Source organism: Balaenoptera musculus, chromosome 1, assembly GCF_009873245.2.
Source record: "Balaenoptera musculus isolate JJ_BM4_2016_0621 chromosome 1, mBalMus1.pri.v3, whole genome shotgun sequence".
Lineage (NCBI taxonomy): Eukaryota > Metazoa > Chordata > Mammalia > Artiodactyla > Balaenopteridae > Balaenoptera > Balaenoptera musculus.
The window spans coordinates 173,481,399-173,505,520 of NC_045785.1; the positions used below are offsets into that span (position 1 = coordinate 173,481,399).

General features: G+C 32.6%; 1 protein-coding gene across 2 annotated transcripts in view; it reads right to left on the reverse strand.

Annotated features, from left to right (window-relative positions):
- BRINP3 (BMP/retinoic acid inducible neural specific 3) overlaps window positions 1-24,122 on the reverse strand; it is a 430,978-nt gene that overhangs the window by 68,089 nt on the left and 338,767 nt on the right. For both annotated transcript variants that reach the window (XM_036867990.1, XM_036868000.1), the window contains one exon: window positions 19,219-19,441. In XM_036867990.1, coding sequence (XP_036723885.1) covers window positions 19,219-19,441 — 223 coding nt within the window. The remainder of the gene's footprint in view (window positions 1-19,218; window positions 19,442-24,122) is intronic.

Sequence of the window (24,122 nt, forward strand, 5' to 3'; positions counted from 1 at the left end):
ACTTCAAATATATTACAATTTTATTTGTCAATTATACCTTAATAAAAAAGAAGAAAGGCAGGAAGAGAGGGAGGGAGGAAGATGTGAAGGAATGAAGGAAGAAAGCTAGTCAAGCCTTGCAGCTGAAAATAAGGAACCAGATAACTCTTTTCCCAAGGTAGCTTGAGGGAGCATTCTTGACTGTTCACCTCTGTAGGACCAGCAGCCCTTTGTGGTTATGGAAATGACAGTAGAATATTCTGAGTGGTGCTTCAACAAGGAACCTCCCTAACACTGAGAAAGTTCTCTACCTGATCAATGCATACTTTTATAGATGTACTAGGGCTGAATTTGAAATATTTAATTAAGAGCATTGCATGGATACTAACCGTTCAGAATAAACCCCCAACAGCTAATAATGGAAATCAGTTACTATGCCATAGTGTTCTGGCTGTATCTGAATATCAGTACTGAGGTATACTTGTGACTATTTTAAGTCCTTTTAGTCAAAAGTCAAGGTGGTAGCTAAGGAATATCCCTGTAACAAGTGGTAACTGGGCTACAAAAATTTAGAATTAACAGTCTCTATACAGATAGCTTATTGGAAACAGTTAATTTCTTGAGAATCATATAGGTGTAACAATTTATAACTTTACCAAAGGATATTAGGAGTGAATCAAAAGGCCTTAGAGCCTCATAAGTTCACGCAAGAAAAATGACGTCTGGTTGGTCTGTTTGGGTATCAACTGTCCATGAAAATGAATAGGAGGGTTTTAGAATCCCATTCATTGTATGGGATTCTATAAACATCAATTAATTTACAGTCATAGAAGCCATGAAGATGCATCAAGTATATTCCAGGAAATTTCAGTAGGAATCAACACCTTTTTGAAACACAAGGTCTTTTTTTTTCTCCCTCTGTCACTAAAGTGGCTCATGCTAGTGTCTGCTCCCTGTGCTCATATAAAAGAATACGTGGCACCTAGAGCACCCACATTTCATCTTTGATGTTAAACAAAAGCAAAGGTCCTAAAACAAAGCAAAGGTCCTTGGAGAGTAGCTGATTTCAAGTTTGGGGCAAGAAAATACAGGCTGAGCCTGGAATACTGTGAAAGGATATTGTGATCAACTGTGATACCATCAGAGAAATTGGTATCCTCAGGCAATTGCAATGCAATATTATGTAGTCTTTCCTGTAGGTGGTCATTTTATTTCCAGTAGGATATTTTATCTTTTATCTAATTAAATTATACATTTAAGCATGTTCATCTATAGTTTCCACTTTTGTATTGCTTTTTTTTTTTTCACATTAAAGTTGTGTATCATACTAAGTGAAGTAAGTCAGACAAAGACAATATCGTATGACTTATATAGGGAATCTAAAATATGACACAAATGAACCTATTTACGAAACAGAAACAGAATCAGGGACTTAGAGAAGAGACTGGTGTTTGCCAAGAGGGAGGGGCCTGGGAGAGGGGAGGAGTGGGAGTTTGGGATTAGCAGATGCAAACTGGTATATATAGAATGGATAAACAACAAGGTCCTACTGTATAGCACAAGGAACTATATCCAATATCCTGTGATAAATCATAATGGAAAAGAACGTGAAAAAGAATGTGTATATATGTGTAACTGAGTCACTTTGCTGTACAGCAGTAATTAACATAACATTGTAATTCAACTATACTTCAATAAAAAATAAAGAAAAAAAAGTTGTGTTGTCTTTATAAAACAAATTGCCTTCCAGAGCTTCCTGTAGCCTGGAAAAACCAAATAATATTCCTAACCTTTAAAGGCTGGAGAAATCTTGTCTGTGAACATAACTCATTTTGATGCTTTTCAAACTGGTTATTTTATCACCTTTCCCTAATATCTGCCACCCCACCCCACCCCATTACCTCTGACCACATTTCCTATTAGTATCTCTGACTCACTCCATTCTGGCCACTGGGGCTTCATAAAATTCCTTAGGCAACCTGGGCTCCACTGCCGCTCAGGGCGCTGTATTTGCCTGAGTACGTGTTCACTCTGCCTATAATTTTCTCCCCCAGATATACATATGGCTTACTGTTCTCTCACCTCCTTTAAGTCTTTGCTGTTAATTCAATTTAAAATTGTACACACTCACACACACACACACACACAGGCAAGCATGCACCATCCTTAAGACTCTCTATCTTCCTCTCTGGTTTATTTTTCTCCATAGCCTTCATCACCTTCTAAATCAATATATAATTTGCCTGTTCATTTTCTTCCTCACCCACTAAAACATTAACTCCAAGTTTCCTGGAAATAAGTAAATAAATTTTATTTTGTAGGCTGATGCACCTTCTGTGCCTATAAATGACATTAAATATTTATTTGTTGAATGGACAAATAAATGGTTACAAGATCTAAGTAATATTAATTTTAAATTTTTTTCTTTAATATTTAAGGCATTTAAAACAATGAATTTTACTCTGAGTCCAGAATTTGTTATGTTCTAATAGGTATTGCTATGAAACAGTCTTCATTTTAATGCTTTCTCTAGAATTTGAAGTTCTCCTTTGGATTTTATTTGATCCAAAGGTTATCTAGGGATGGATTTCTTAATTTCCAGCCAGGTCAGAATTGCATTTAAAACATTGCACTTCAGAAACTTCAGTTAAAATATTTAACCCTATTAGACTATGGTTTAAAAATGGCCTAATAAGTCTCTACCTTTTAAACTTTTTAAGATCAAGATACTAATTTAACAATAAGTGGGTTTGTATGCTCTCTCCTGGACACATCCTCTGGATTGCTGCAATCATAAACCACATTGTTACATATACTTGAGTATATTTCTAGACTTTACAGTATTTTCTTTGCTATTTAATTACTGTAGCATCATCTACATCATCATCACCATCAGTGCCATTATCAAAGAGATTTTTTTTTGAGTGTTTAATAAATGCTGAGACTTTATATATATAAGCCAGTTGAGCTTTCATAATACTTCTACAAGGTAGGTACTCTTATTACCCACACATTATAGTTAGGAACTGAGACAAAGAGAGGTAAAGTAATTTCTCAAGGCTATTCAGCAGTATAGTCAGGACACTTCTAAATCTCTATCCTATTTCTTTAGAATAGATCTTAATATCTAGTGATGCTTGTCTACTATCATTATCCCCCTTTAAAATATAATTTACCACTTTCCTTTGTTTTTTTAGATACATTTTGATTAATATGCATTAAATTGCATAATATTAATTTGAAGGGAAAATAATATCTTTATAAGATTTTTTCCTATTCAGAAACATGACTAAGCTCTCCATTTATTCATAATTTTCCTTAATATCCTAAATAGTTTTGTTTTAGCTTATTTCCTTAGTTATATTATATACTTTGACATTCTTGTGAATGTAGTCTTCTTTTCTATTATATTTTGTTACTGGTTTTGCTCATTTGGTAGGCTACTGATTTTTTTATTTACTTATTTTGTAACTAATTTGTTTAAGGTTGTTTAGGTTTTGTTTTGTTTTCTGTTCTAATTGATTCTCTGGAGGCTTTCCAGATAAATAATTATGCCACCTACAACAAATAATCGTACCTTCTTAAATACTAATATCTCTATTTATGTTAATTACATATTCAAGTTTTATTTTACTAGCAGAAGTTCCTAAACAAGACTAAGTAATAAAAGCAATAGCAGACATTCTTTTCTTGGTAATATATCTAATAAGGATAATTTTTTTTAATTTTAGGAAAAAGTTTATGTACTTAAAAAAATTATTCTATTAATATCTTGACTTAAAAAGTAATATTTTCAGAAGAAATATTTAGAGATTATAATATCTGAGGCACTGCATAATGCAATGTCTTTTTGTTTTCCTTGTATATAGGAAATCACTTGACAAAGCCTAAAATTCTTGAGTCAGTATTTTTCCTCGCAAAACACCATTGATTGATCTTCCATACTTTAGTATTCAGCACTGTATATTAAATTTTTTCATGCACACTTAATTACATTTTCAGTGAAGAAAAATAAAAACTCTTTTGCCGTCACAGTCTTGGAAAAAAAAGACAAGCTAGGAGTCAGCTTCCCTCTCGTGGTTACAGCTTGGCTTGCTGCATTCGGCTTTATATGAATAAACTACATGGGATCCTGTCAAGATGCTCTGTTCCTCTGGTTCTCTCTAGGGGAAGAACGATAGGAATTCAAGAAGCCAAACTGATCCAGGAAGAGTCACTAGCTGTGTCTGCCTTCAGGTATCCCATCCAGAGATGAAGAAGCCTTGATCTGTGATAGACAGATGCCGTGGTAGTCATCCTTGAAGACAGCATGTGAGATGAAGATGACTGAGTGCACACCTCTGTCTTTTCTTTTGAGTCCATACACACGATAGGCTGGCTTTTAAAATGTGTCAAATCTTTAAACGCTTTGATGAACTAGGAAGAACTGAAATGGACCAGCTAAAAATGACTGACGTTAACTCAGAAATCACAACACAGCACCATCCTTCTTTATAAATTTTGCTTGGTGCTCTGTCCTTTTTTCATCCAGATTCAGGTCTTACAAGAAAAGCTCTCTCTCTCTCTCTCTTTCTTCTCAAATAGCTATTAGTTTTCTCCTTATGGAAATTCTATTATGCATTCTCCATGCTCTTCATGTACTTTTCTCTTTTCCCCCATAAATTACATCTCTCCATTCTTTATTTGCTGTTATGGATTAGTTTCTTAAGATTTTCTTCTAATAAACCAATTCAGTTTTCTCTAACAGTCCGCTGCCTTTGTTTTAGTCTTCAATGTAATGATCATATTTTTTAATCCTTCAAAACCTTTCTTATTTTCTGAGGATTCCATTTCATGACTTTATGCTTCTGCATGGATTTAATGTCCTCTCAAATTCCTTAGCAATGAGGGATGAGCAGGAACTGGGAGCCTTCTTTTAACAAACGTGGCAAATTTGGGAAGCACCATGGCGTAGGGATTAAGAACCCAAACTCTGTAGCCAAAGTGTCTGAGTTTGGATCCTAACTCTGCCATCACTGGTTGAGTAATCTTGTTGATACCAGTTGAGTAATCTCAGGCAAATTGTTTAGATTATCTAAACTTCAGTTTTACTCAGTTGTAATTTTAGGGTAATAACATTAACTACCTTGTAACATTGTATTAAATGAGCAAAAACAGGTAAAGCACTTAAAAGAGTTTGACTCGGAATCTGTGCTTAATACATGTTAGCTAATTATGACAGCTCTCAATAACAAGTCAACCCTGGAATCATCACCCTTTATCATGCTATTTCTGTGGCCCTGCAATAAAGGCCATGTCTCCTTTATTTGCTACTTAGGTCACTCTTTCACTTGGATGTGGTATATTGTTAATTGATCAGCTTTAACCTCATTCCTATTTGTTTCCTATTTGTTTCAAAAATCTCTCCATATTAATTGAATGATTCCATAACTTCAAGTAGTGATATTTTGTTCATTTCAATAGGAATTTTGATGAGGTTATGAAACAAAAGTCATGTATTTAGCTCATAGTCATGTATTTTCCTCCTTATGCTTTTAATACACTGTCAACTTGTATGTGTGTGTGTGTTTAGCATAATATGAGGATATATATATACATGTGTATATGTATATATTAAAATTGGTAAGCTTTCTTTATATTCTTACTATTTTGCTTTTAGATTTGTTTACAGCTTATATGAACTAATTTTACTTCAGCTCAATAAAAGATACTACCTCGGACTTGATCTTTTTTGTTTCCTTTTAGAAACCTACATGAAGTCTTCCTGCTGGGTTTAATAGAACAACCACAATAAACTGACCTTCATTTTCTCCTGTGTTCTTTTGTCACATCGATGTTCTTTTGTGTTGTTCTATTTGTCGCTGTCTGAAGTGCATCTGGATTGTGAGATAGGGGATTTTGATTTTAACTGGCATTGATTTTTGAGATTTTTTCACTCACTTTATAACTTGTAGTGGCTGCTCAAATGAAGTGCTTCAAAGTTTTTGTTTATTTTTTGTTTTCTTTTCCAGTGTAAGGGATTTAAGCTGGTGTATAGCTTTGTAATATTTAGTTTCCCCATCCTTGATTCATAAAGCCATTTGTTTTTAGAAAATAATATCTTACTTTAATGCTCAAGGAAAGGAACTCTGGGTTTTGGTTATATACCATTATAATTACTTGCTATATATATGCATACCTGTGTGTGTATACATAAACACAGATATATACATATACATGTGAGGAATACATGGAACAAAATAATGATGAAAGGAAAGCTATCTGATTTTTGTTTTGTTTTGTTTTGTTTTTTTGTCCTCAGCATAAAGATTATAAGTTTAAAGATTGCACACTGCCTCTACAAGGTGTTACCAAATTAACGGGAAAGAATTTAGGACAAATACTATCTTATTGATACATTTACGAGTGACAGTTTTGACATGACCTATTTCATCTACACACATTGAAGCCTACAATATTATTTGTATAAAAACCAACTTTCATATAATATGAGAAAACTTTGAGTGTTATTCCTCTCTTATGCATATACTGTTATATTTTTTACAGAATAAGACGTTCGGAAATTCTATTCTACTCTAAATTAGTCAGATCACACCTACATCATGATGTTTACTTCTGGCTACAACATTTTAATGGGGGAATATTCAGGAGGAAAGTTTCATGGATAACATAATAATTCTGATGTAAAAGATGGGCTTCGTATTTGAGATAATAAAGCCACCACAGCATCCCAGTAGTGGATGATGTTCAGATTCCTATTTATTCTGGCAAGTAAACATATATCCATTTCTTCCATAAAATAAGTAAAATTGTTTAGAAGTGATTCAAGTAGAAATGAGACTGATTCTCAACACTGATTTAAATATTTTAAAAAATTGAATGTGTATCTCTTCTAAGAATTTTATTGTCAATAGCAGTGTAAGATTTGGAGAGACATTAGTGTCCTTAAATCTGTATTGATTCTCACTTTGTGGTCCATATATGGTTAATAATTGATAGTTAATATGATGTCAACATATATTCAGTTTATTTCCTTGTTCTCCATAACATTTTTTTTTCCTCTGAGATGTAACTTCATGTACCAATTAATCATCATAGGAAGGTTTTCATTTAATGTAACCTTCCATCTCATGCAAAATATTGGGATGAAAATCGCAGAGTTCAAGGTTATAAAAAAGAAATGTGACAAAAGTGTGTTTTAGTAAATAAATTAGCATTTAATTTGTAGTACCATATCAAGTAATTCCATTATAGAGATGAGGTAGTATAATCTCCAAGTCTTTCTGAGAAAGTAATTAAAATAATTATTTGCCAAGAATTGGTACCTAGCACTCAGAAATCATCTAAGAAGCTGAGAAAACAAAAATCTTCTAAAATCATTTTCAGCTCAAGGTAATTGCCAAATATTTTATGGCTATCAAAGTGATTGCATTATAACTGCAAATAATTCTAGAAGCTGTAAATATTGGATTAAAAATGGTGGCACAGTGTTTTCCAAGTGTATACTTTGAGAACGTAACAGGCATTCTAGGAAGCAAAAAGTTTGTTCTGGAAAAATCCTTGTTTAAACAAATCTACTTTTTTTTCTAATTGTAAGACATTGTAGAACACTTGTATGCATATATACATTGTAGATTTCCAGCAAAATTTATAGTAATTATAGTCTCCGAATTTGCTTGACCATGGCTCTTTAAAAAAAAGTATGTGTTATGTATTTATTTTAGAAAACAAACATTAATATCTCACAAAATGCAAGTTTTTAGTGGAACACAATGAAGGATTATCATCAACTGCTTAGTGAGGAGAAAATCAAGGCTTCCAAGAGCAGAGGCTTCCAAGTACCCTCTGTGGCATGAATCTGTGGGCAATATCAAATAAGGAACTGATTCTGATTGTTTAAACAAAGTGGTACTCACTCTAAATAGCCCTGGGAAATGGGCATCCTAATCTTGCACACTATGGACTTTATTTCCAAGATTCTATGAATAGGACTTTTCTTTCTAGAAAGTTAACTGAAGTGTTATGGTAGTTCTCTGGAGCCGTCCAAATTGTTACTGTTCTCAAATCTGACTATTTAAGACAGCAACCCCACTGAGTTACAGGGGGAAAAGTACTTGGGAGTGACATGCAATCTTTCTTGGAAGACTGTTTTAATGCCATGAAGATGGAATAGGAGGTATTGAAATGACATCTGCACAGTTAACCACATGAAAACAAAAAGGAACAAATCTCTCTTATTTGGAATATCTGTATACTCAAGACTATTTCCCTTGTCTTTTGGCTTTCTTTTCCCCAGGTCAGAGAATAAACAAATTTAAAAGAAGGATAAGACAACATTATAAGATTTTTACTTAAAACGTATAATGAACTGATGACCTGTCATTTTGCACTATTCTCACACACATACAAATAAACACATAAACTTAAGTCCACAGAATTTCCAAAAGGAGCAGAGCCTTTTGATTCTGTTAATATTATTGAAAGCAACTGTCTAAAAAGAATTTGAATCACTTTCCTGTATAGACTGTGGGTTGTAGACAGCATTCTCTAGACAAAATTTCAAGGTGACAAGCCCTCTGATTGCTCCACATAATCTTTTATCCATGAGGAAAAAAAAAAAAAAAGAAGGGCAAGCACAACACAATAATCCCACAGGTTTTAATTTTGTTTTAATATTATTTTTTTTACTCTGCCTAAGATTGAAGACTTCTATGACTAGTATATAATTGATTTAAAAAATCACAAATAGCTTTTTATACATAAGTATGAATTTGCTTTAAAAGAATTATTTTCAACTAACATCTAGCAAGATCTAATAAACTGAAAAATCATGAAATGAGCTCTGGGCTGAAGGTCAAATAGGAACATTATAGTTACAAGATAAGGACATTTTAGAGCCATGAGAACTGAAACACAGGTCACTCCAAGAGTTAGGTGAAAGGAAATAGCATGACAGAAAGAACAAATCTGCCTATTGTGAAATTTGTTTGGAAGTGGCCCAGTACCCAGGAAATTGGAGCATACCAACTATATTTTTTTTCTTTTTTTTCTCTCCTTGAATACATCTCTCTGGCTCCCTTGAATAAGAATCCAGTCACATATGAGTTATCCTGTACAAATAACAATGTGTTTCTTACAGCATTTATGCCATTATCCTCATGATAAATTTTATTTTGACTATGAAACACATGAAAACACATTTTGCAGAAAATTCACTACATTAGAATTGATCTGTAGATTAAAAATATGACATTTTTTATTTTGTTAATATTAAATAATAATTATTTAAGCACCTTCCATGTGCTGGGTACTTTATAGTTCCTCTATTTTTTACATTTCTCAGTAACACATTGAAGATATCTAAATATTATATTAAACTTTTTAAATTTACTGATTCATTATTACCTAGCATATGCCTGTGAGTCATCACGGAGTGGTTGAAACACAAAAAATAATAAAAAATTACTTTGTAATATAGAAATGTAAGGAAAATTAATATCCTGACTTTTCCATACAGTTGCATATAAAATTGCTCTCAGCAAATTCACTTGTATTAATATATAAGTGCTATTTTTAATTAAATCACAAATTCTGCAATATTAAAGGATTTTGGAGGCCATACAGTAAGGTACTTTTATTAGTTGGGATGCAAGTTTGGCTAGTAACATAAGCCAAATAATATTGGCTCAGAAAAACTGAAATTTCATCCTCTCTCAAATAAGAGTGCAAACATAAACAATCAAGGACTGATATGCTAATTTCAAAGAGATCAGGCTTTACATATCTTAATATGTTTTTTCACGTCATAATTTTTAGTTCTAGCCATCACATTTGCATTTTAGCCAGGGAGAAGATGAGAGTGTAGATGGCATGCATTCTTCTTTTTTTAAGGATCCAATTCAGAAGTTTCATGCATTCCTTCCACTTACATCCATTCGGTATCCATCCTGGGTTCAAGGGAGACTGAGAGGGGTGGTGCAGCATGTGCTCTGCTAAAACCAGGGGTTGCATTATGAAAGAAAGAGAAGTAAAGGAAGAAGGGATGTAACCTCTATGATAGCCCCACAATTTGTCTTCTAGGTCTATTAGGTCCTTATGAAACCATATACAAGCTCCCGTGTTCCTACCCTTTGAAGTGAAAGGCTTTTGCTTTAGTCTCCCAGGCCTCCCTTGAGTCTCTAAAGGCTGGCTCAAAAGTTAATGATTGGGAAATGTGAAGATGTAGAAACAAGGAATAGCTGTTGAGCCAGGAAACTGGTAACAATCTAGACTATAAATCCACCACAGAGCAGAATCACTGAACTCCCAGTTCCCTGAAAGATACAGATAAAGGCCTGACACACATTCCTAAGTTGTTTTTATAGGAAGCAGACCCCCATGAGATGAAAACTGCTGACTGCAAAATATAGACCCTAGGCTGGTTGAAACCAGAAGGTTGATGATGCTAGAAACTTCACTTTGATGCCAACCAAGCATAGAATTGTGCACGAGCTGATCACGCACCCTGCAGCCCCCTCCCTCCCTCACACTGCCTTTAAAACCTCTTCTCTGAAAGCTATTGGGAAGTTCAGGTCTTTTGAGCATGAGCGCCTGTTCTCCTTGATTGGCCCTGCAATAAACGCTGCACTTTCCTTCACCACTACCCTGTGTCAGTAGGTTGGTTTTACTGCATATTGGAGAGCAGACCCAAGTTTGGTTCAGTAACATTATAAGGAGTTGAAATTGACCTAGAGTGGCTTTCTCAAAGAGTGGTCCACTAGCCCTTTGGTGTGGGTGAGTGGGAAGTGGGAAAGCAAAGTAAGATCCTGTAAGGTGTGTACAAAGTGAAAAGAAGTATTTGCACAGAAATACCAAGATGTTATTTTTCTTTTGCATTCTGTTGACTTTTGCACTGATGGTGTCAAAAACAATGGCAGGTAAGCTATTGCAGGAAACTTAGCACAAATCAAGAATGTACTAGCTGATATATATTCTTTTTGGCTACATGCTTGTAGGACAAAAAGAAAGTATATTTGGTTTTAAAATGTTCCTGGTGAGGCAGTAAAAACAAGTTTATTGTATCTCAATTTTCAGTACAATTCATGTCAAAACCAAATGGGCACATGAATAGTGCACCTGTGCTGCACACTGAACTACAGTGGTTGCCTTGAGCAGCAGCACTCGTGCAATTGTCTCAGTTGCAACCTGAGGTAACCGATTTTTTTCTGGCAACTATTTTTACTTGAAAGTATGATGACAGACCAACTATGGTTATTCAGACTTGGATATTTGGCAGATCTGTTATCAAAACTGAAAAAAAATAAATCTCTCACTTCATGACAAACTGATATATTTAAGGGCAATGTTAAAATTCTAGCTTTCAAGTGAAAATTAGAAATTTGGAAAACTTGTATCTGCCACTAAGAGACTGACAGCTTCCCAATATATAAAGACTTTTCTTATGAATCCAATGATGATATTAAGGAATGAGATTTTTTTTGTTATTATATAATGATATGCATCAACATTTAGGAGATCTTCATAGTTGAGTGAATCAGTATCTTTCAAATGACTAACACATGATTTTGTATGCATGGGTAGAAGATCCATCTGAGGTACAAATCAGACTAAATAATTTAATGTAATAGATTTTAATATGTTCATTGCATGGTTTTAGATTCTGTATTACAACTGACTTTTAAGAATCTTCCACTTGTTGAATTTTGGTGTAGTATCTAAGAATAATATCCACAATTATTCAAAAAGGGCACTGCAATTCTCATTTCTCCAATAAAACTGTGAAGCTACAAAACTACAGTTTGCAACAGATTACATGCAGAAACAGCAATGCAAATTCAATTACCTTCTCTTAAGCCAAATATTAAGGAAATGTGCAAAAATCATTAAAGTTTAAATGTCCTATATGTTAATATGTAATGAGCTTGCTTATTGTTCTTTAAATTGTATTAATAAGTACATATTTTAGAAGCTCTTAGTTTTAATTTTTACTATGGTAAATATAGACTTCCATGTACATACATACATATATAGATTTACAGCTTCCATACACAAAAGCTCTTTGGGTTTCTCAATAATTTTTATGCGTTTGAAAAGGTCCTGAGACCAAACAGTTGATAACTTCTGGTCAAGGTCATCATGGAGAATTTCAGCTAGAAGATTTGCCACTAAAATAACAGGAAAAAACTACACTGAACTCACTTTGCAGAGTGACTCTTAAAGAATGAAATTTAAGGTCATTAAAATGGGAGAGTTGAAATACACCTCCACCCCAAACTTTCCCTTTTTTTGGTAAGGGAATAGTATCTATAACCCTATAATTATTCTTGCTCAAGCTGGCAGTAGCCTAAAAAATGCTTCTTATGTATAAATGCCTCTTTAAAGCATGTTTAATCCATTCTTTCTAGGAATAAATACTGTAATACCACATATAATATAACCAAAGTTTATCTCTGTTCATTATTAAAGAAACAAAAAAATTAATATTTTTTGTTTGCCGAGATTATATATTTTATAAATACAAGATAAGAATTATAAACCCTGATCACTTTTTTGAATACTCAAAACTACTTAAAAATATCCTGATAATGACTTAAAATTCTTCTCATTTCTGTATTTCTATTGTTTATAAATTAGAAAGTTATAATTTATCTTCACAGATTTCCATTTTGTTCATGTACCAAATAAAATGTGATTTTTTCCAATGTTTAACAGCTATATTTACCTTATATTGTTGCTTTTAATGTTATGTATTTCTAGTTCTTTATTAGTTTATATAATGTACATTAAGACTTGGCAACAACTTATGCTTTTTCATTGTTCGCATTCCCAGGCCAATAGTCTCCCAAATTGCCTCTCTCAACATTGTGTAACAATGGTGAATTTGATGATTATATGTACACTAATAATACACAGACTTCGATAAAATTAACTATCAAAACAAAGAAAAAAGCAAACGTATTTACAGTATTAGACTTTGAGAGTCCTCCTCTGTCTCAAGTAAGTTTTATGCCATGTTGAGGATATTTATTACCACAGGAAAATCACATGTTCATACTTCATTATTACTGCTTCTAGGACATATTCAAAATGGAAACAGATTTTTATTAGCTTTTTCATATCATCTAGATTGACATCTATTTATATGTTAGATTTTACAAGTGAAGGAAACCAACTCCAATTAACTAATTTATTGGAAAGATAATCAGATGCAGCATCTCATGTGTTTGAATACATTAAAAAGGAAAGTTTAACTAAGGTGAAGAGGCACTATTTTGCAGAAGGTTAGTAAGAAATTGTAAACTGGGACTCCAGGAGCACTAAATCATCCGAATTAAAAAAAAAAGTTTATAGAAAGATTTCAGTAAAGAGGGGACATATTGAAGAGAATGAGGGTCAATAAAGAGGGAAAATGTTTGGATATTCAGCAAAGTAGGAAGGGAAGAAAGAAAATAGGCTGAAAAGGGATGAAAAAGAATTAAGGGAAAAATATGATTTAAAAGGATTTTTATACATCATTCCTGTATGTCAGATATTGGGAAACATCATTCGCAAAGATTTCTCCCCATGAAAATGTTAAAATATCTATTTTTCTTGCATGCATAATAGAGTGGTAACTGCCTGATGATGCATATGGGACAAAAAGGGTCATGTCTGAGTTAGAGAAGGAAAAGTTGAATAACAAAACCTCAGAAAGAGAAGTACACGGGATCTAGAAGTCAAATGAAAGCAGAGGTTTGAATGATACCTGAATTCTCTGTCTCATATTGGGTCTACATGTAAGCTTCATTGTCATCCACCATGGACAGGATTCCTGCACAAAAAAAATGGCTGGCTAGTCTTCTCACCCTCACATCTCAAGGTCTTACTAATACAGACCAACCCTGTCTGCTACGATATGAATGCTGTGTCCCCCCAAAATTTATGTATTGGAATCCTAACCCCCAAAGATGATGCTATTAGGAGGTGGGGTCTTTGGGAGGTGCTTAGGTCATGAGGATGGAGCCCTCTTGAATGAGATTAGTGTTCTTCACCAGAACCCCACCACGATGGCACCTAGATCTTGGACTTGAATCTTCAGCATTGTGAACTGTTGTTTGTGAGCCACCTAGTCTCTGGCATTTTTTGTGTAGAGCAGCCTGAAGAGACAAAGACACTGTCTCAGGTCCATTTGAAGGAATGGGGGAGGGCATTCACCTGCTTAATGGAGAAACAAAATAGAACATGATATGCGTATTGTGACAGGTGATCCAATTTATGTAGAGTGGAAAACATTTTACATAAAGTAATAATTCATTGCTGTGTGTGTTCAGAGGTTGAACTAAAGTATTAAGAAAAATATCACAGAGCACTCATCAAATATGTATTGAGCACTTGCTGTCTGTGAATGTGAGAGCTGACTCTAGGAGCTCTAGCAGATAACTAAGCATTCAGATGTCTTAAAATTCTGCCTGCGTCTTGTGTTTTCAGAGTTCCAGTGGGCAGGGCAATCCTTCCCAAACATGTTAAATATTCCCATAGTTTATTTCAGCATTCCCAGACTTTATCCTCCCCTACCCACAGATACTGTTCAGTCTTTCAACTTCCTTTTCCTCAAGTGTTCATTTTCTTTGTTCTTCCTCTTAGTTTATAATCATAATATCATTTTGACTTGGACTAGAATTGGAGGAGATCATGAGGAGAAGGAGGAGAGAGATGGGAAATTTGTCTGACTCCATGAAATTATCCAAATCTGCATTTGGAGATCAGTTTGAAATGGAACTTCAATTAAAATCATTTTGATATATAGGGTTTTAGACTATTCCTATGGTTGTTATGTTAAGGTACATATACATATGCATATATATGTATTGATATATATACATATTATATATTAAAGTTTATATATAATGTATAGATCTATATATAATGTACATATTTATAATGTATGCATATAATATATAATATAATATATGCACATTTGTATGTATTTATATATATATAATTATATATGTTATTATTAGTAAGATAGTATTACTCCACAAATATTCGGGATTCAGGATTCAGTCTGGTTGTATAAGGTTTCCATACGATGGAGACTAAAGTAATAATATTCTTTCTTTAACATAAAATGTATTTATAATATAAAACATTTCAACGATATACAAGTTAAATATCTTTAAAATACTTGATAACATTTTTAAAGGCAGAGAATATATATTATATTAGAGCACAGGTTGGCAAAATTTTTCTGTTGGAGCCAGGTAGCAAATATTGTAGGGTTACAGGGCCGTGCTGTCTCTCTGTGGCAACTAACTGCCATTAGGGTGTGAAAGTGGCCACAGACAATATGTAAACATATAAGCATGGCTTTTTCATTTATGCACATTTTAATATGAATTCCATACATCTTCATCAATCAAAAATATTATTCTCCTTTTGATTTTTTTCAACAATTTAAAATATAAAAAAAATCCTTGCCTCACAGGCTGATACAAAAACCGGTGAAGGCTGGATTTGGCCTATATGCCAATTTCTAACTCCTGTCATAGAGCATATATAAGGAGTACATGACATAGCTCTCAGATTAAGAATGACATAGACCTAAACTCATTCTTCTCTGTGACGTTAGAGAAGTGATTTCATCCTATCTCACTTTCCATTGTTAATGAAGAAGAGATAACTTTGTAAAAATATTTTAATAAATTTTTAGTGGTTTACTGCAGTCGCATGCACTGCCTCAGGAGAACCAACTGTGCAGACCTGCCCAACTCCACGTGCCGTGACAGCACATTGCTAGCTTGAAATTGACCATGGTGGAAATATTTATACTACAAGAACTAGTAAATTCTATAAATCAGGTGTTTTTCTCCCCTAAAGAGTTTGTTGTTAAGCCTTTACCAACAGACCTTTAAATGGAATATTTCTATGGACCCTTGGCTGCTCTGTGAATAAGACATGACAGCACAAAATAGTATAGTTGAGGCACTTTATAGGAACACTACCTAATTACTTCTCAATAATTGTTACAACTATTTTTCTTTAATGAAATGAATATGTCATTTCTACTTATCTCAAAAATTTTAGAATAGCAACAAAAGTTGACTACCTCAAAGAAACAAGATTATCACAGGCTTTGGAATTTACTTCGGTAAGAAAAAGGATTTTGATGTCACGCGAATTCATGAGAGGGATAGTGGCAGCAGTGCAGACTTGCTATTTGGATAGAGGGCCACACGCTTTACCAGAAAGAAAGAATTACACTGTACATTATATAGAAAAACTTCAACTGACCCGCATTACACAGGAAGTGTTAAGAAATAATGTTAATGGAGGCGTACTTTGCAGGTTTCATTTTAGTTTGTTTTTGTTTATTTTTCCAGATTTTAAAATATCAGATATTGAAAACCAGTTCTTAGGGTTAGATGAATTGAAGAGAATAGCTGAAAAAATTCCATAAAGACAGGGTAAAAAACCAGAATTTCTGCTAGAAGTGAGTCACTGATATTGCTTATCCACTTTCTCTTTCAAAAATTTCTGAAAACACACCCTACAAATTTCCAACCTCTTTTCCACTGTATTCTACTAACAAACTCTAGTACATATTTTTTTGTTGTCCTAATGTAATTTTATATTATTCTATTAAAATGGGAAAAATAAAAAGCAAAAAAGAAACAAAAATCTCACATTCCTGTAAACGTGCTGGGGAAAAAATCCAAATTCAATAAAAATCTTTCATCTAGCAAGACGTCTGTATTTTTTTTTTATTGTGTGTGATGAGTAATAGTCAACATAGGAATTAAGCTAAATTGAAAAAAGAAAGTCAAGAAAAGCCTTTGGTGATCTTTGATTTACTTAGTTCAGAAGTTTTGGAAAACAAATATTTATTTCTATCATTTACTGAATTTTGTTCCAAATAATGCATCTTTATTTTATGCTGCCTATTTATTTATTCTGTAATACCCAACTTGAATTATTTCATATTTTTCTTAAAAATCTTGCACTCTAATGACATATTTGAATATTTAATTTTTATTTTAATAGAAATTAATGTCTCTTTTGATATATTTTACCCCACTATTTGTTTCATTTTCAGTTTCCATTTCTCCACTCATTCCTTAAACGTATCCTCAGATTCTGTCTACATATTTCCCATGGTATTACATTCAGATCTTATGGTTTCACGTGCACTGATGTTTGCCATCTTACTCTCTCAAATCTCCCCTGAGCTTCAGACATACATATCCAGCTCCAGTTGAATGTGATTAAAAGAACACTTAAAGTCAACAAGTTTATAAGCAAACTCATCAATTTGCTTCCATCCCATTCTATTGTATTTCTTATTATGTTTGAGGGTAGAACCATCTATTTCAGTGGTTTACAAACTCTATTTAACCCACACAGAGCATAAAGTTCATTATGACCTTTTTACAGAGCATAAAGTAACAGTGTCTCTCTCCAGCCATAATTCCCTGTTAAGGAATATTTCCTTGAACTTTGCAGGCAGATATATAAAAAATATCTTCTGCGTGGAAGGAATAAGAAAACTTACAGGATGCATAAAATAACAAATCTTAATACCAGTGTTTGGAGAGAAATTTATAGCAGTGAAAGCCTATATTAAAAAAAAAAGAAAGCTCTCAAGTCCATAACCCACCTTTTCTCTCTATGAAACTAGAAAAAGAAAATTACAGTACACACAAAGCAAATAGAAGAAAAGAAATAATAATAATCACAGTGGAAAAATCAAATAAAAAAGAGAAAAATAATAGAGAATATAAAGAAAACTAAAAGTTAATGTTTTGAAAAGAAACAAAATTGACAAACTTTTGGGCTAGACTGACCAGACAGACAGACAGATGGGGAGAAGAGATGGATAAGAAAGTGAAAAGACTGGAAGGAGATATTTATATATCATACTACTGATAAGGGACTGGCATCCAAATACATAACTTACTCTTACAACTTAATAATGCAAATAAAAAACAAACAAAAAATGAGTGAAGAAAATCCGAATAGATATTTCTCCAAAGAATATACACAATGGGCAATAAACACATACAAAGATGTTTAGCATCATTAGTCGCTGGAGAGATATAAATTAAAATCACAGGAAGATGCCACTTCACATCCACTCGGATGACTATAATCAAAAGGTCAGATAATAAAAAGTGTTGGTGAGGATATGGAGTCATGGGAGTTGTCACTCATGGTTGGTGGAAATATAAAATAGTATGGCCATTTTGGAAAACAGTTTGGCAGGTCCTCAAAATGTTAAATATAGGATTATCTTCTGAATAGTCAATTCTGCTCATAGATACATATCCAAGAAAACTGAAAACATACATCCACATTTAAAAAAAAAACACATGAATGTTGACAGCAGCATTATTTATACTAGCCAAAAAGTGGAAACAACCCAAGTGTCCATCAAACGATTAACTGATAAGTAAAATGTGATATATACATACTACTGATACATGCTACAACATGGGTGAACCAGAAATCACTATGCTAAGTGAAAGGAGCCAGTAACAAAAGACCACATATTGTATGAAATGTCCAAAATAGGCAAATCTATGAGGACAGTTAGTAGATTAGACAAATCTACAGAGACAAATAGCCTAGGGATGGATGTGGAGTATGGGGACAGACTGAGGATTTTTGGGGACAGTGACAATGTTTTCAACTTAGATTGTGGTGATGGTTGCATATATTTGAATATGCTAAAATCCAATGACTTGTAAAAAAATTCCAATAATTTATTTTGAAATCGAATTTTAAAAATGTGTAGACCCAGTTTTTTTTGTTTTTTTTCCTTGTGAAAGAAATCTATAATTACAGATTTCTTAATGATTTAAGCATCAGGTCAAACTTCAAGTATTTTATAATAGAGATACTGGTACAAATGCATACTTTCTTATGATTTTGTCCTAAATTTTTCCTTAGCTTTTCATTTTATGTATTTTCAGCCTGACTTCTACTAAATACATGCAAATTTAGTTAGAAAAATTTATTGATTCCGATAGTAAAAGAAAATTTTAAAAAAAGATAATAGTGTATGTGCTCTCATTGTACTATTACTTTGGAAAATAACTACAATTAATTATTATGAGACTTAAGACTACATGTTGTTTTCAGATTATCTCTAATAATATAAATAACATTGTGCTATATATATTACTACATCTACATTCAGAAAATCAATAGAGCTGTCCTCTGTAGAGGACAAGGTAGAGTTGTCTACATTGCTACACGTCTTACCTTTGTCTTGGCAAGCTGATGAGGGGTTGTTTATGACATCTCTTGCTAAGGCTAAAGAGCTTGTGTACAATTTTCTGTGCCTTTAGGAAAAGTTGCTTCATGCTGTTCTCCAGTTGTTCATAGCGGCGCTGAAAATTAGAGTCCATTGTCCACAAATGCATTATGGTAGACGTGTTGAGGAAATAATTCATGGGTAGCCTTTTCATAAAGAACTTGAATTCATCTGAAAATATGTCAAAATTCAACACTTTAATAATAAAATAATTATTTTCCCTTTTCCCCAAAACACATTTAGTATGTTAAAGTTAAAAAAGAATACAATCTATTATTTTCTGTGTAGCAAATGAATGGCAAGAAGGAAATTTTTTTTATGCTTTAGGATTGTTTTCTTTTTTTGTTCCCCTCAAGAAAGAACATTCACAGAAAAAGATACTTAAAATAATCGTGTTACAGCAAATAATGGGGGCAGAAAGTTTAAGGTGAACTTAATTTTTCCACATTCTCCTTTCGATGGTATTTGAATTTGATGGTATTGAAGTTTTTCCCATAGGTAGTGGTCATTAATCTAGCTTTCATTTTTGGCAATAGTATTAACAATCTGTTCCAAGTATTGTTCATTAAATAAATATTTTCAGAAAACTTCATTAAATCAGTATAGAAAGATATATATATATATATATATATATATATATATTATCATTACTAAATGATTATATTGTTTAAGGAAAAAGAGGAAACTTTTATAGTGTAAAATATAATATTCAACTATGTACTCTGGTTGTTCCCTTAGTAACTGACCACATTTCAATTTGTTAAAACAACAGTTTAAAACCTAACTGTATACTTAAGAGAAAAAAATAAAAAAGAATTTAAAGCTCCAGTATTGGCTTTTTGTGTGTGTCAATAATTATCATGTCTAAATTATCTTCTTTTCAAATGTCTAAGTAACTAACAGTAGGAACAAAAGTTGACACTACAATAAAATAATCATCTAAAAGGTCTATTAATTATCTCAACACAGAAGAGCCAAAAGATAGAAACAACCCAACTATTCATCAATAGATGAATGGCCTTACCAAGTGTGGTATATACATAAAATAGAATATTACTGAGCCATAAAAATGAATGAAGTTCTGATGCATGCTACAGCATGGATAAACCTTCAAAATATCATGCTAAAAGTGAAATAAGCCTGAGAACAAAGGACAAGTATTGTATGATTCCACTTATATAAAATATTTAGAATGTTCAAGTTCATTGAGACAGAAAATAGATTAGACTTTACCAGGGGATGGGGGAACAGCAGATGGGCAGTTTTTGCATACTAGCTATAGAATTTCTGTTTGGGGTGATAAAAACTTTTTGGAAAAAAGATAGTGGTGATGGTTGAACAGCATTGTGAGTGTAATTAATGTCATTTAAAATGGCAAATTTTATGCTATATACATTTTACCACAAAAATATTAAAAAAAACAGAAACAAAGAGAGTAGAGCCTTCTCCCCATCTCTCCTTTTCTTCTTAAATATTATGATCATGGACTCAAAACATAAACTTTTAATTTATTTTAGTATTTCTTTAAAGGATTTATTGTGTTTAGCATATCACACTGCCCCCAGTTCCATGTTGGAGTGGCTGGGTTTCCTCTGCATATATACTCCAGCACAGGGCAAGATTTGGAAAATGTTTTCAGTGGCTGAAGATGTATTATTTAGTAAGTGAGACAAACCACATTTTAGTCACTATTCTACCCATAAAAATGTCATATGGCATGCATTAAACCTCAGTCTCTCTGTGCCTTAATTTCCTCCTTTGTAAATGAGATAGAAAGTTTTGGATAATAATAATCTCATTTTATTTTAAAATTCTATGATGTTACAGTTGTTTTAAATGACTGTTAGTTTTAAATATCTAATTCAAAAACAGCTGTTTTCAAATAGCCAGTTACAGGCGTTAGTGTTTAACTGAACTTGGACAAGGTATGTTAATACCGATTCCTTATTAGCAGAGACAGGCTCAATTGCAGTGTTTCAAAACCTCCAAATTATAATCCACATTTTAAAAAATATGCCATTTACATGGGAAAAGATAAACCACATTGATACATATACATATTTTAAGCAACTAATTTATATTTTTATAAATCAGGACTATTTCAATAATCAAATCCAAACTATTTCATCAGTGATGGAAAATGCAACTTTTAAACAATTAACAGAAAATTATATTCATGAATTTTGGGGTTGATATTTTTTCTAGAGGAAATAAATACAAAGTTCTGGCATCTTTTGGACATTAAAGGTACAGACTTTACCAGAAGAACAAGGAAAAATAAAACAAAAGGAAAAAATAGGACATTTTATTGCAAAATTTATGGCAAAAGATTTTTGAGGATATATCCATTTGATGTGCTTCAAATCATTTTTTTAAGTAAGCAGGGTATAAATAAGAGATGCATTTTAAAATTCCAATTTCACAGTACCCTACATTTTGTTTGGTCCCATATGTCTCTTTTGAGAAACTCTCTCCTTTGAATAAAGGAGTTCGTGCATGGAAACTGGAAAGCATTCCTTGGATTATTCACAGAGCAGATGCCACTACTGTGAAAACTAATCATTCATTTCATTGTCATCTTTTACTTGAACACTTTTGATAAGCCTTTATTGTTTCATGGGTATGCATATTTTAGTTATTTTCATTGTTTGTTATAGTAGCATTATGAAAGTTTCTAAATCAGTAAATTTCATTCACGTTAAAGAATATGTTAATTTATTTAATTTTACCAAAGTGTATGTAATAGTGTATGTCTGCTGAAAACTGGCACTATGTAATTTCTAAGAAACAGTTTTAACATGACATTTGAATAATTACTTCATTATGAAGTCATTAAGAGTCACCACTGACAGTCACCCAAAACATTTATTGGACACCTGTTGTGTACAAAACATACAGATGTTTCAGTCTATGAGTGAGAATATGAATAAACCTTTCATCTTATTTTTAAAAAATGACAAATAACATTAAATATTTTTAAATGTTAAAATAACATCTTATCTAAAATTCATTCTACTTAGAAGTCAATAGAATCTCCAGAAATATTCCTGTGGATATCTTTTATTTTTGGCAATTAGTAAAGTTCTTACTTATAGAATATGAAAATGAAATTTGAATGATATGTTAGAATTATTATATAAATCTAGAGATTTACATAACTACAAAGAGAAAAGATAATGATTAGGGGACACCAGATAACATTTTACCCTATAATAATTTCCAAACCCATGCAGGAGATAAAGTGCTGTTGCTTTTCAAATGGCAAGTAAACAATGACTAGCCACACTTTTTGCGGGGATAAATTTATAAAAGAAAACAAATTAATGTCATATAAAAATAGCCCAGGAGAAATACATTCAATATCTGAATTACTAGAGAGAGATTAATCTGGAAATCCCTGTTTGCTAAGTATGTATGAACTGAGTACTTTTGCTCAGCATAGTTTTGAGGACTATAGAGAAACAAAACAACAACAACAATAATACTAGTGGTAATAAACATCCTGTATGCTGGAAGGAATTTACAGTCGTTCGTCTTCGCAAAACTAATACACATGAAGCAAAAAATAATACGAAGGTAGTTGTATGATATTAATGAATTCTGTGGAGGTGAAGAGAATTAGGGTAGGTGACGTCTTTCCAATAAATTATAGAAGACTAGCCAGGCACCATGTTAATTCTCTAGATCACAACTACTCCTCCATTAAAAATGAGGTTTTTTCTAAAATAGCTGAGCAAGGTTTGTTGTTTTTTTTTCCCCTCTCCTCTAATGCAAACTCTAGTTAACATTTGATATCTAATTAGCTAATTTTGAAACTAATTCGCTCTCTCTCTCTGTTAACACAAGTTCTTACTTTGGTAGGAACTCAATTTTAAGTGCTTTAAATATTAACTCAATCCCCCCAATAATCCTTCATGTAAATTTTACTGGAGCTGTTATGCATGTAGAATGCCGAAGATTTTTAGTTTCATGACTTCAATGTCGGCAAAAATATTTTATTAATGCTACTGCATTTGTATATTGATCTTATGTATTTATATATTTATGCACTTTATTCTCATGCTTCACAGTTGAATTAAACAGGTAAGAGTGGAGAACGGAACATTTTCAGGGTGTAAAAGAACTAGCCATAATACATAGATCCTGATTTGTGTTTCTGCCTTTATTGGTGAGCATGAAAAGCATTGACCAAAGTATTGATTACGCATTTTCACATATTCAGAACCTCTGATCAGAACTGCTTTGGAATATATTTTCAAAGGTATTCTAAAGCATTCTAAATTTCCTAGAGCTTTGGGAGCACATAATTTACTTCCTCAAAAGTGTAGAAAAGTAATCAGATACTTTTGTATTATTTAGAGACAATTTCTTGAGTTGTAAATCCACCAAAATATCCAAAACAGAAGCTGTTTCCATTAGAAACTAGGACTATGGGTAGGGAGGACTCAGGGAGGAAACTTGTGCTTTTATGGTATTTGTTATTTCATATGAATGTGTTATTTTACTAAAATTTAAATAAATATTGTGAATCAGTAAAAAACATAGCCAAAAAATACTATTAAATTGTCAGTACACTATGTTTATATCTTATGTTTCATACATTTACATAAAATGCTATTATTTAGTGACTTGCTAATATAAAAGTAAAAGCGTACTGGCTCACATTCCATGTTTTTTTCCCTGTATCAATTAACATAGTGGTACACTCAAAGTATCTTTTCAGTAGAAATGACAATGCAATATGGATAATAATTTCAAGTATTATGAAAGCATAGCAATAGTCTTACTACAATAACAAAATACTGTACAGTATATAGCAAAGTATGTGTAGAATATGGACACAGAGCAATCT